The following is a 14,153-nucleotide window of genomic DNA, read 5'->3' as shown; positions in this document are numbered from 1 at the left end:
CTATTCTGGTCACCAAGAAAAGAAATTGAAGCTCTAGTTCGAGACTTGGTCCTGCAATATAATTAAATAACTAGCAATGATAACAGTGAAACGGTCCTTCTAGTATCTTCTATATCTTGTAGTGAATTACTGGTTTTTACTTTCTACATACAAATGACATATGAGAATGTAAAGATGTCCTACCCATTAAAAAGAGAATAAAAATCTGTCATTTTGTCATTATACATTTAGGACATTTTTAGGAATCAGTAATAAGCCTATCAATAAGAACATAAAAAATACCAAGAATTTCTATCAGTAGAGTGAGCATACAAATCTTTTTTCCAAAGTCTAAATCAAGTTTCACAGATGTTCATATGTGTTAAACCACTATTTACTGCACTTCTGAATTAAGCTTGATTCTATTGATGACCTAAACATCAACAGTTATTCTTTGATATGTGTTTGAAAGCATCTAGCACCTACCCAACCCCCCTATAAAAGAAGACTCTCCTTTCTCGACTTACTGAAATGAACATGCATGTCGTAATTCATTCTGGATGTGTATTAAGACAGTATGGCATTTTATAACAACAGCTTTTGTCAAATTCTGCTGGTCCTAATGTTTACTGGAATAGCATGAGTTATTCTTCTTACATACAGCTATACTATGATTCTTAAAAGAAATTTAAGAGTCATTAGTAGAAACCATCTCAAAAATAGATTTTTTTTAATTACCAAGTTCTGCCTGCCTTATAAGAGGTAGGTGTACTCTTCCTCAGCCAGTATTTCAAAGTCCACAACACCCCATTAATATTGATTACCAACTTGTCCTCCGGGTAAAATTCTTGAGGTCAGCTCCGTTTCACAAACACCTAGTCTACACGCATGCACGTCCCAGTTCTTACCAGGTGACTCAGTTCTTCATAACGACTGTTGAAAGCCTCCAGTTTCTCACTGATTATGTCATCGAGGATCCCTCCGTCAATCAGAGTCTGGCCAAGTTCCCGAATCTGGGTGCGGTTATCTGCCGGATGCCGTAAAACAGATTCTAGAGACTAGACAGGGAGGGGGAGAAATATAACGTATTTACTGAGGCTAAACTATCAAGGATCCAAGAAAATTTCCATTTATTTAACAAGTAATTCCACTTTTCTAGAAATCTACCTAAGGAACAAGACTAGAAATAATTAATTTGCAAAAATATCCATCATGGTATTCAAAAATACATAAAATTGAGAACTTGGCATGAATATATGATAAAATAACTCCATAAAACAACTTTAATAATTATTAACTACATGGGAAAATGTTTGGGCTATGATATAAAATTTGAAAACAGAAAACAATACTATAAAAATTATCTCTAACTTACTCTATTACTAAACATAGGTACTCAGTTTTCTATAACATACACAGAAGGCTAGGCCCTGTTTAATGTACACACTTTGTATATACACAAATCTAATTAACCATGGGGTTAAGTATTACTTCATGTCCCAGATGGGAACACCAAGTCCAGAGAAGTTAAATAATTTGACTACATACACACACAGTAGAAAGAAGAGCTCAGATTCCCACTTGACTCCAGAACCCTGACAATTTCATAGCCTTCGATCTAGCTACTATAATGCATTCCCTTCCAGCATGTATGTTAAAAAATAATAATAATAATTGGAAGAAAAACACCAAAATGTTTAAAAGTGTTTATCTTAGAGTTTGCTTTATACTTTTCTTCATTTTCATATTTCTGGACTGCACATTTTATTTATTTTATGTCACCAATTTCTAAATTTATTTATTTATTTTTATTGTTGTTCAAGGACAGTTGTCTCCATTTCCCCCCCCTCATTCTCCCCCCCCACCCACCCCCACCTCCCACTTGCAATCCTTCCCCACTTTGGCTTTGTCCATGGGCCCTTTACACATATTCCTTGATGACCCTTCCCCTTCTTTCCCCATTATCCCCCTCCACCCTCCCCTCGGGTAGACTGCACATGTTTTAATTCTCACACTAAGAAAATAGATATTTTTTAATTAAGCTTTTCTGTTTTTTTAATGCTCTTGATCTCTCACTCTGCTATTTTATTTGAGACTTGACGGCTTCTCTCCAGCAGAGCATCCAGCTCCCAAAGTTTAGGTACTACATCTGACTTCCTTCTGAATTTCAATCCAGTCATCTACTTGATGACTATAAGTGTCCTTACAATTTTAAAAGCATATCTATCCTCTCCCTCCTCTTCTTTTTAAAACAAATCTACTCTCTTCATATTTAATGCACTTAAGACACAGTTATTAAGTCACCATGCACCACACACTGGGCTGGTAACAAGAACAAGAAAAATCAGGTGCATTTCTTGTCCTCCAGGAACTCCAGTCCAGGCCTGGAGAGAAGCTCCCAGGGCAGGATTCCCCACTTGCAATTCTTCCCTCCCCCATTTGTCCTCCAACTTTCCATGCCTGCTGATAACGGCGCAGGAGCCATTGTAAACACAGTCACAGCCACGTCTGATGAGCAAAAATAACTTCATGAAGAAACAGGAGAGCAACTGTCCTAATGACACAAGGCTGAGTTTTATCCAGGGACTGGTTAAAAAAAAAACAAAAAACTAGAAAATCACTAAAGTGCTTTCCAGTGTCTAAAATGTACTAATTAACAAATAACTAGCCACCTCAGGAGGCTGATTAGCGGGTCCCCAATAATCTAAACATATATGATCGTGTAAACACTTCAGGCAACGGAAGGCAACACAAACTGCACTGAAAACCACTGAGGGAGAGAACGGTTTGCTGGTGTAAGGCATTACGTTCCTCATTTCAACACTCATTTGGCTTCACGACAACGGGAAGAAACCCCCGGAATACCACAGGCGCCCACCTCCAGGGCTTCATTGACAGCCTCTGTCTTCTCAGGCAGGGCCTCTGTGCCCCTCATCCGCTCTTCCAGAGTGTTCAGCCAGGTGGTCTCAAGATCCAAATAGTGAAGTAGTTCAATCCAACAAGACCACACCTCCTACAGTAGGCAAGAAAAAAGTTAAATTAAGTAAGAAGCCATTTAGAGGCGCATGCATCTCTAGGGCTACATATTCTCTCTAATTAACAATCATTTCATTCAGATAGGAGTATACATGAAGATTCAGAAACTGATGCAATTGGAATTTCAAGTAAATGAAATGAAATCTAATTCTTTAATAAATCATTAGACCAATTGGAGGGAGGTGGGAGGCAAAGAGGAACGAGCTGCCTCACTCTTTACATGAGATTAAGTTTCAAGGATCTGGTTAAAAGTCAAAAATAAAATTATATAGTTAGTAGGAGAAACCAGGAGGAAAATATTATTATTTTGTTTTTTAATAGAAAGGTACAAGCCCTCATAATTACAACACTTTTTAACGATTATATAGAAAATTGGAATTCCATGGGATCCATCCTATTCCAACTCAGAATTAATGGAGTATACAGTATTCGCTGTATACTCTTTCCAACTTTTTTCCAAATTCATATGAATGTCTCTCTATATGCAAAGAACCATATTTTAGTCAAATGGACTTATACTGTACTTCCAGCATTAGTGGCAATCATTTATTCCCCACGTTAATGGGGAGTTTTGGGTGGGGTGGGGAGAAAAATTTGTACCCCCGACTTCCTAGGAGAAAACCATGGGAAGAACTGCCCTTCCCCACAGAGGCAGAGCCTATCTGATTGATTGATTTAGGAGGGTTTCACGTGGAGCCTCCTGCGTTGGTTCTCTCTCAGATGCACGAAGGGAAGGCACATTCTAGCTCGCCTTCCAAATGAGCTGTGCTTCCTAGACCAGGGGGCAGCAACTTTTTCCACACAAGGCTATATAGTAAATATTTTAAGTTTTACAAGACTCATCTGGTCTCTGCCACATATTCTTTTCTGTTTATTTTGTGTGTGTTTTGTTTGTTATTAACAACCCTTTAGATATTAAAAATATACAAACCATTGTCCGATGACATGCCATAGAGAAAGAGGCATGAGGCAGATTAGACCCTCAGGATGTAATTTGCCAACCCCCAAATAAGACAAAAAGAGAAAAGTTGTATCTGGTTCCCCAAATTTCTGCAACATCTACTTGGGTGCAAACAGAGCCCAATTTCTTATGGGAAAGAAAGAATGACCAGATTTACCCTTATCAGATTTCAGAGTCACTTGTACCAGTGCCTGCTATCTACCGTCCACTGCTCCAACGTTTTTGAATGAAGCGTCAGCTGAGGCTTTCTTATGCCTGGCTCACCGCTGTATGTGGGTATTTGGGGTGCGGTAACGGATAGTTTTAGTGCCCAGGTCACCAGATTGAGTGCTGCCACACCTGAACACCTGCACCTGAAGAAACTGCCCAAAGCAGCCACATCTGGTTTAGAGCTGATGCAGATTACAAGGTACTGGATTTCGAGCTTGATGCTGTACTAGGTAAGATTGGGGAGTCCTTGAGACAGCGGAAGTACACTTTGCGTGTGGGAGGACAGTGACTAACTTATTACCAAAGCGCGAACTGCAGTGGATTAACGACGGCCGCCAAGTTTTGCCTCTATTCCCATTAAGTGGTGAAATTTCCTGCCCCTCTGGAACGTGGGCTAGCCTTGTGACTTGCTTAGTTTAGCCCAAAACAATGCTACAGACGTGACTCTGTGTCCAACTGCAGACCTAGCCTTTATCAGGGCTGGAAGCCTCTACTTCCTGCCCTCTGAAAAGCCAGCTGCCACACTGGAGAGAAGCTGTACAGTGGAGAGACCACATGGAGGGAGACCCGGAGGACGAGAGGACATCGTGAAGGTTCCAGCAGAGCTCACAGTGGAATGCAGCTGTCTGAGTGAGCCAATGTCCCACAGGGGGCAGGAAGCCACCCAGCAGAGCCAAATCAGGCATAGAATCATAAGAAAAAGTAAATGGTTGTTTTTGCAGGTCACTAAGTTTTGGTGAAGGTGTTGAGTAGCAATTGATAACTGAGACATAAGTGTTTATGTTAAAAATATAAAAACACGGTTGGGAAGAATTTACACCAAGTTCTGGATAATGATTACTTCACAAGAGAGATGGGATGGGATGGAAAAGAAGGAAACAGGTTCTGTAATGCTAATTTATTTTAATTTGAAAACAAGATCTGGGAAAATATGACAAAAAGTTAACCTTCCTCATAGCTAACAGATGTGTTAGTAGTATTATCTCTACTCTTCTGTAAGTCTGAAAATTTCATGATTTAACACATTTTAAAGGAGTCTAAAAATAATCAAGGTCATAAATTGAAAGGCATTCTTACTCTGATTTAGAAATTGGGATATGTCTGCCCAATATCCCTTGTAATCTCTGACACAACCTTAAAAGCATTTCCATTTTTAAACTTTTTGCTTCTTTTTGTTTCTCATTTCAAAGATATCAAGGTCTTCTCTTTCCTCTTTTACCTATATCATTTTTTGCTTGCATTTTTCCTTGCCCCCTTTCAAAGTAATTCTCTCAAACTAATTCCAAAGTACTTCTAAAAGTAATTCTTAAGGCAATTCCAAACCCTCAAAATATTTATTTCATTCCTCATTCTCAAATTGTCATGCCTGGGTCATAAAGACAGCTTGAAGAAATGACACAGAGTACTTGGTAGTCTCCTGTTAGCTTGGGATAATTTGGGGGTTCCATTCATTATGTAAACATATTACGAGTTGTTATTTTGGCTAGAAACAAACAGGAAAACCACAACAAGAGGAGCTAAATCAATGGTGGTAATGACAGAGAAGAAAACATAGATAAGACTATAGCATAGTTCAATTCCAAGATGGTTCACCAGGACTCAAGATTAGGCATACACAATTGTAATTTCTCAAGTAACCTTAGGTGTTTTACATTACATAATATGTTCATATGAAAGAGTGAGGTTTCGAGTCATAGCTTTCTGATGAACTAGTCTCAATTATTCATATTTATCCATATCTATCTTACCACAAAATAGTTTCAGAACTGGCAAGTAATGAGTGAATGTGGTTTAAATGTTGCAGTTGTGGCTGTTTGCCATTTTAGGACTTACCACAATATTATCATTTATTTGAGGTTAAACTGAATTTAAATTGAAGTGCTTCTTAAGCTTTTTTCAGTAAGATATAAAAGTCACACGAATATAAAAATAGGCAAGCACTTAATTTTATTTTTTAAAAAGCCTCATAGAATCAGCTACATTAAGGGCGTCCAACCTTTTGGCATCTGGGCCACACTGGGAGAAGAAGAGTTGTCTTGGGCCACACATTCAATACACGAACACTCACGAAAACTGACGAACATAAAGAAGGTCCACACATAATTTTCGTGATATCTGCCACCACAGATGAGCCAAAAAGTCCTCACATACTAACCCTAATTATGTGGCAGACCTTTCGATAATCTTTTAAAATTATTGAGCAGGTCCAAGTTTGTGATCCCTAATGTATAAAAAGGACATATCTAAGTAATAAAACTAGTATAAAACCTAGTACTAAAACTAAGTAATATTTTAAATAAATTTACTGTTTTGCATTCACTGCCATCCTGAGCCACAGGTTGGGCCCCCCTAATCTATATCTTAAACTCAATGGCTTGAGGGGGAAAGGGGTGATGTACCAGAAAATTACCAGCATGTTGAAGTTCTGCTTTCTTCCAGGTGACTCTCACTTTAGACGCCACTCTAAATAACATGTGTTTTTTTTTTTTAAACCATCAATTCATGTCTGTGTACCAACCAGGCAAAACAAAACAGAAGAGATGTTCACAGTATATCATTCTAGAATTTTAGGACTGAAATAGACCCTACAGGTCACCTGTGATATGAAAACCTTGACTTTACGTATTTAAAAAGTAAAGTCTGAAGATATTAAGTGACTTTCCCGTAAACCCTCCATTAATTTGGGCAGCTCTTGGTTTCCTTTTTTTTTTTTAATCCCTGCTTCACTTTATCAACCCATTACACAAGAACTACTTCTCTTTTATGATCCACTACTTGAAAACAATGGATTTTTTTTCCAAGATATGGAAACAGTCAGTACATTACAGAGTTCAATCTCATAAATGCATCGCTGGAGAAACAACATACCTCTAGCGTGTGGCACTTTCCTCGAATTCTGTTGCAAAGAAGTTGGTAATTCTCCAGCACAACATTCAGCTCAGATGTCAATTCCTGGCCACCAGAGGGCACTTTCGCAGCCAACAACTTGATGTTGTCCTTAAGAATCTTCACTCTCACCTCCTTCTGCAACACATCCTCTTTGGCCCTCTGTTCCAAGAAAGCATGGACTTGAAAATTGTCTCCCTTTCTCACTAACCAATTTGCTTCTTTTTAAAAATAACTAAACCGAAGTTAAAACGTCTACATGATTCCAACTACCTCATATGGAACGTTATTTAGGTAATCACTACAGGGAGTGCTTTTGAAACAAGAACGCTAACTCATTACATGCCCCAAGGTACACAGTCCTATATGAATGTTTTCCTTTACTAACAGGTAATGTTAACCTCACCTCAGTCATCCTAAGTTATGTTTATTGGCATGAGGCCTTTTCAAAGTCTGGGCCCGTGATAAGAATATAAGTGAGTTCATTTTAATTGACTAGAGCCCTGAGCATATCAGACTAACATAAACAAATGTTCACAAAAATTGAGCACCATTGTAGAGGTATCCTTTAAAAATTACTCAAACATATTTTCCTATCCTGCAACACAGGTACATCTATCCTTCTGACAATTAATAGCATTTCAAAGAGGATAAAGTTATACTGGAAAGATCTGACCTAGAAATATAGCTTCTTTCCTGACTCCCACCCCACACTTAGGATCAAGTCTCACTTTCAGGAAAATCAACCAAAAACAGCTTTTATTTTCTCTTTCAGCTTTCTTTACTGCTGAGTGGTTTTAAAGTGGTTTCCTAGGTTGGATAAAATAATTAAGCATAGTGGTTTTTAAAACCCTAATAATTGTTTGGAAGAATAAAAATAAACAGAATGTTGCCCAGTCAAGGATGTTAATCTTATTTTTTTAAACTCTCCTGCCTAGAGACTTCAATAAACCCCAAAACTGCAATGCCTGTGGTGGAAAGAAAGTGAATAAATGAAGTAAGATGGTTCTTACCACAATGAGCTACCTTTAAAATACCTTATATACTGAATATTTTAAAAACTTTCAAAAAAAGCTGCACTATAAAAGGATGTTTCAATGAAAAGACTATAATTACAATAAAAGTCCCTTGTTGTGTTTACTTTTATTCATACACAATAACCCTTGGATGAAATCTAACCCTTTTTTAAAGTATGTGCACAGAGATTTTTGCTATAGTTACACTTTTAAGCAAGTTAACTTTGGCCTAAAATGTTACATGTGTTGCTTAATCTTATTTTTAAAAATAGCCTTGAATCACTATCTCCTTTGGCTTGAACACTAAAGGAGACTTGAAGCAGTGTTCGAAATTTGGGAATGACGCCCACTTCTCTCATTATACTAGAAAAGCGTGTTCGAGACCATCGACACAGGAATATAACTTCACAGGCAATACATCCTGTGGCCCCAACCGATACTAAATCCCTGACCAGGTTCCTACTCCTGCCCACCTGCACTAACGAACTTTTATATTCACGTGTGCCCCACATTTAATCGTAACTGGAAGAACATATCTGATGAAATAAGGATGACCCCCAACCAGATTGGAAAGGGTTTCTTGTTCCTAATGAAAAGTAATTCTTCCTGGAAATTTCTGGAAATAGGGGTGATGGTTGCACAAGAGAACGAATGTGAGAGGTGCCACTGGACTTCTGAGTCATTCTCTGTGGCCCCCAAGGTTCTCACATAACAAAGCATCTCAGGGCCCTTCTTGGATTCAACTCATGAGCCAAGTTGAATTTCTTTTCCCTACAGAATCATAGCAGCTACCCTTCCTTTTTTTTTTTTTTTAATTTGAAATCCCACTGTGAAACTTTACATGTACAGTTGATGCTTGAACAACACAAGTGGTCAAAATCACGTATAGCTTTTAACTTCCCCAAAGCTTAACTACTAAGGGCCTACTGTTGACCAGAAGCCTTCCCAATAACAGAAAGAGTCAATTAACACATATTTTGCATGTGATAGGTAAGCTAGAGAAAATGAAATGTTATCACGAAAGCCATAGGGAAAATACATTTATAGTATTTCCTGAAAAAATTTTTGCAGAAGTGGACCCACGCAATTCAAACCTGTGCTGCTGTCAACTATACAACCACACTTCACAGCTGACTATGAATTGATTGACTGGGTTTTCAAGGGAGGAAGGAGAAACAAGCCTGTACACGCGCACTGCCCCAGCCTCACCTTCATTTCCTCCACAGCACTCTCCAGTTCTTCCGGCGACTTGTACTCAAAATCCCTCTCCAGGTACTCTTCTTCCGCCTGCGTCATCCATTCCTGCATCTCTGCCAAGTCTTTCTTCAAGTTCACCACTTTTTCCTGACTTTCAGACAGCCTATTTTTCTGAATAGTAATCTGGAAAAGAAAAGCCATTTACGCGAATAAACAAATGTTAATACAGTAAGTGTCAAGTTTCTAGCAGCTAAGGACACAGTGATAACTCGCCACAAAGAGGCTTCCATTTTAAAATTCCGATAAAAGCCTTTAAACGTTCTGAGCTGATGTGAAATATACAATAATGAAAACAATAATCACACCTGAAATTCTAGTTCACGTTTTGTTGTTAATTTGTATCAATATAATCTGGAAATATCTATCATAATTTTGCAAATGCTTAACTTTTGGCAAAGTAATCCCAAATGAAGGAATCTAACCTACAGCAATAAAAGCATATATTTCAAGGAAATCTACAGTAGCATTATTGATTATGGGGAAAAAAAACCCTGAATGCAACCAAAATATCCATCTTTTCCTTTGAACGGGATTCTATGTTAAGATTTGACTTTTGAAAGCAGAGAAGAGGTTTCTATTTGAGATGTTCATAAAACACTACTCTATAAAATTCTGGTTTTGATAATTTACTATATTTATATATTCCAAAGAGACACAAAAATGTTACATTAGAAAGTAGGTATTTTTCTGAACCTGATTCAATAACTTGGTTAAAAATTTCAGTGAAGCCTAAAATATTTTCAGAGAGATCCTTCCTCTAACTACAAACTCACAGTTACTATGGGAGAAGATACTGTCCGCAGAGATCAAGCTCACGTCACGGTTCAACCTCCCGCTCAAGTTCAATGTCACAGCAGTGGTCACCTTGCCAGGGCCTGCTGCGCTGTGAAGCTGACAGTGACCAAAGGCCAGGACAGGAATCGAATGGCTCTCACCAGAGTAAGGGGCCATACTTTGTGGCTTTCCTGTCCCCTCTCCAACAGGACCACTGTCATAAAAATAGGAAGGGATCAAACAGGAGCTTTGATTTCTCAGCCAGCATGGTACTCGGGCGCCTGTTGCCAGCGATACACACAGCCCTGGCCCAGGCCTGGCTGGTCAGCTGTTTAATCTGGTCAGCTTTAAAACAATACACACACATACAGTTTTCTTGGGCCCCGGTTCCAGAAAATTCTCTTTACTAGTAGTTCCTGGACACTAGTTAGTAATATAATTTTCATGGATCCATAGGGAAATGCAAAAGATAAAGTCACTGGCAAACTTTTGAAAAAATGAAAAACTCAAAATTATAATTAACTATCCTGAAATTATAAATTTTCTATTTCTTGTCATTATAATGATCTTCCTTTCATGAGATCATGGATATATTAATAGATAGCATAGATTTTTTTCTTATTGGTTTTATATGTCTGTCCTTTCTTAGCAAAACGAAAATTTGGCCGCATTATTTTATCTAAAACTTCTTCAACTTCTTTAGGACTCAGCGAAATGCAAGAGACTGTGGGGTTGCCTCTTCCCTGAGGACACTTAATGCCCCATGCATTTATCCCCAGACTTAGAATCAGTAATCATTCACAACTAGCTCTATGCTCTCACGTGTGTGCATGGATACATGTGGACAGACAGAGATCTGAGTATCTATGCCTATATCTACATGCATTCATGCATGTATCTCCCTGTTCCTCATTGCCACTTCCGAACCACGTCCCCTCTGTACTGCCCCCAAAACCCTGTCAGCATATACTATCAGAGTATAGCTCACCGAGAGGAACTTGAATCTGGCTAACTTACCAGGTGATATTATAGAGTGTTTTCATAAGTGTGATAATGGTCTGGTGGCTTTGTGTAAGAGTGTCCTCATTCAGGGGAGAATACTACTAAAGTATTTAGGGGTGGAGTGTCACCATACTTTCAGATCTCTGTCAAAACTACATTATTCACCAAAAAACGAAAGGGTGTATGTGTATATACATACATATGTAGAGAGAGCAGGGGAGAAAATGGGAAAGCAAACATAGTAAAACATTAAAAACGGTTGAATTTAGGAATAGTTATGTGGCCGCTCCCCCTACCATTACTTCAACTTTTCGTTAAGTTTGAACACATACAAAATACTCTAACCTTCCAGAATGGAAATCGTCATGTCACCTGCTCCCACGGAAGCTTCTCCTCGAGTCTTCACCACTTCAGTAAATGGCACCACAACTCACACAAAGTGAAAGTTCTGCTAAAATCCTAACCTGTCCTCGACTCTTCACTTACATCACACACTCAATCCATTACTAACGAGACTCTCATCTCTATTTACAAAATACAGTCCAAGCGTAACATTTCTCATGCCCTCCACCATCTCCCTAGTCCAAGGAGCCATCCTCTCTCCCCCAGACTGCAGTAACCTCTTGCCTCTCCAGAGCAAATTACCCAGATGGAATCACAAGTGACATTACAAGATCTATCCCACATCACTTCCCTGCTCAAAACTCTGATATTGTTTTCTGTGTGAAGTCATCCTTGATTAAAGTGCAAAAATCTTTTGCCTCCAAGGCCACCTGCAATCCACGCCCACTACCTCCTCACCTCAAATCTCACCATTCCCAGCCCACTAATTCCCGTCAACGCTGTTCCAGCTTCAGGGCCTTTCTTGTTCTTTATCAGCCACACCAAGCTCATTCCCCCTGAGGGGTCAAACTAGACAATTAGTCCCTCTCTGCTGTCCAAACTGCCTGGGCTATATAATCAATTTTATCAATTTCATCTACTACTTCTTGGAAAATACAGACAGTAAAGCAGAGAAACTTACCTCCCTGCTCAATTTCTCCACTTGGGTTTGGTGGTCAACGAGTTTTGTCTGCACCCAGGTTTTGATTCCAGCAACTGGACAACTTCGAAGGGTAGTCTCTATCTCCTTCATATCTTTCAGCGATGATTCAATTGCCTCTATTTCATTAACAAATGCCTGAACACATAAATTAAGCCTTTGTTGAGTTCATTCCCATAGAAGTGTATGCCATAATTACAGTTTGTCTGCTTTTACCCCCACAAATATTCTAAGAACAGACTGCTTGGGAGTCAAAACTTTTAAGTGCTTCCGAAATATTGTGCCTTCCGAAATTCACTTCGCCTGGGTTCTTCATATAGCTATCTGCCAGATTAGATTAGAAATATTTGACTCTCGGCCGGAAATACCACTTTTAAGTAATTTAGAGAAGCCTAATGAATTCACCAAACATAAATTATATGCGGTATTACTGGGAAACTTAATTTGTTAAATATATTTTTAAAGCTTCAGCATGTGACACAGTAAGAGCAATATACACTTGGTAACAATGACACTAAGATGGTCATCATAACATAAAAGAGCAGCTCCCGATGCACTACAAGGCTCTTGTTTTCTCGATCCAAAATTCTATACCCGTGGCCCAAAATAAAATGCAAATAATCAGTCATTTTTTTATTAACTCTAAAGGCAAACACGCTCTATAATGAAAGCTCTTTTATCTCGGTTTATTGTCATGTCCTATTCTTACAATGTTAATAACAGCAGCAAATAACAAAGGACACGAAGAACATGTGATCCATTGCAGCGGGCTTCCCGGGTCGTCGGGGCTCACCGAGCACTGGTGAAGCTGCCTTTGCAGCCCTTCGGCGTCTCCTTGGGCAGCCGGCCCTTTCATTAAGAAGTCTTTCACGCCCTCCCTCCACTTCTCCGTCACTTTCGAATGAGCCTGAATCGGACACAATAACCAGGGGGATATTACTCAGTGACCTTCAACCTACGACATCTCAAAATCTACGGCTACTGAAAAAAATGGCAATTTTTCAAAACTTTGATAGTATCATTTTCATTTAATTTCTTTTATTTAAATCTTCCCATTTTGAAAATAATGATTTTCTTCACGAGTGACTAAAATCCCCATGAGATGACAGTTTCCTGATCATTCTAAAAATTTCCAAAACACTCTCCAGCAAACCAAGCTATTTTGCCTAAATGTAAACAATATCTATGATTTAAAATTCAAATGACAGGAAAAATGCTTTTCTTGGGAATCAGGTAAAAATCTTCTGTTCTTACACAATTTAGAACAAATTTCTCCTAAAGTTACCCACTCAAAGCAGAAATAATTAACGAGTATAGTGAAGGGAGTGAAATACACTGGTCTTGGTTCTGATCTGGATGCTGTTATTGGAGAACCTAGGGCAGTCTGCTACCCAGCTCCAGACTTTCAGACAAAATGTACTAACACCCGCACTAACCCAATACTGTGTAAGGTACTAGGAGGTCTAAAACAAGAAAGAAAAGAAATACTTGGCAGAGAGAAAGAGACTACAGAGAGGCAGTACCCTGGAACTGACCCTTAAAGAATGTAAATAAATAGTCCGACTTGATCTCTAATACTGGAGTAAAGTAATGATCGTTTCTCTCCAAGGCTTCCCGTTCCATCATCAGACAGAATTCCTAATTTCCCTTGTACTTAGCTGAGTTTGTTCCCTTGTACCGTCTTCAATTCTTTGCTTCTAATGCAATGCTAGGAATAAAGACAGATTCCCTATCCTGTTCAAAACCACTTCAGGTCTGAAGGCAGCCACCACGTCTTCCCTCAGCCTTCCTTTGGTTAAACGTTCCCAGTTCCTCCCATGATGGCTGTAGCATGTGACGTCCAGGCATCGCACTCACCACTCCGATCTACAAGTTCTGGAAACTACGTCAACTTTTTCACACTCTTACAATAGGCCACACAGAACCACGCAGTCTTATCTTTGTAATGCTGGAATGAATGACAACAATGAAACCTCACTGGTACCTCACG

At 38.9% G+C, this 14,153-nt stretch overlaps 1 protein-coding gene across 8 annotated transcripts in view; it reads right to left on the bottom strand.

Annotated features, from left to right (window-relative positions):
• The window catches only part of UTRN (utrophin), a 448,258-nt gene that overhangs the window by 282,158 nt on the left and 151,947 nt on the right, over nucleotides 1-14,153 (bottom strand). For all 8 annotated transcript variants that reach the window (XM_053914383.2, XM_024551943.4, XM_053914384.2 and 5 more), the window contains 6 exons: nucleotides 12,957-13,070; nucleotides 12,146-12,301; nucleotides 9,298-9,468; nucleotides 7,055-7,234; nucleotides 2,858-2,992; nucleotides 888-1,037 (listed from right to left, as the gene is read on the bottom strand). In XM_053914383.2, coding sequence (XP_053770358.1) covers nucleotides 888-1,037; nucleotides 2,858-2,992; nucleotides 7,055-7,234; nucleotides 9,298-9,468; nucleotides 12,146-12,301; nucleotides 12,957-13,070 — 906 coding nt within the window. The remainder of the gene's footprint in view (nucleotides 1-887; nucleotides 1,038-2,857; nucleotides 2,993-7,054; nucleotides 7,235-9,297; nucleotides 9,469-12,145; nucleotides 12,302-12,956; nucleotides 13,071-14,153) is intronic.

This window comes from Desmodus rotundus, chromosome 11 (assembly GCF_022682495.2).
Source record: "Desmodus rotundus isolate HL8 chromosome 11, HLdesRot8A.1, whole genome shotgun sequence".
In the NCBI taxonomy this organism is placed as follows: domain Eukaryota; kingdom Metazoa; phylum Chordata; class Mammalia; order Chiroptera; family Phyllostomidae; genus Desmodus; species Desmodus rotundus.
This window is presented reverse-complemented; position numbering and strand designations above follow the sequence as displayed.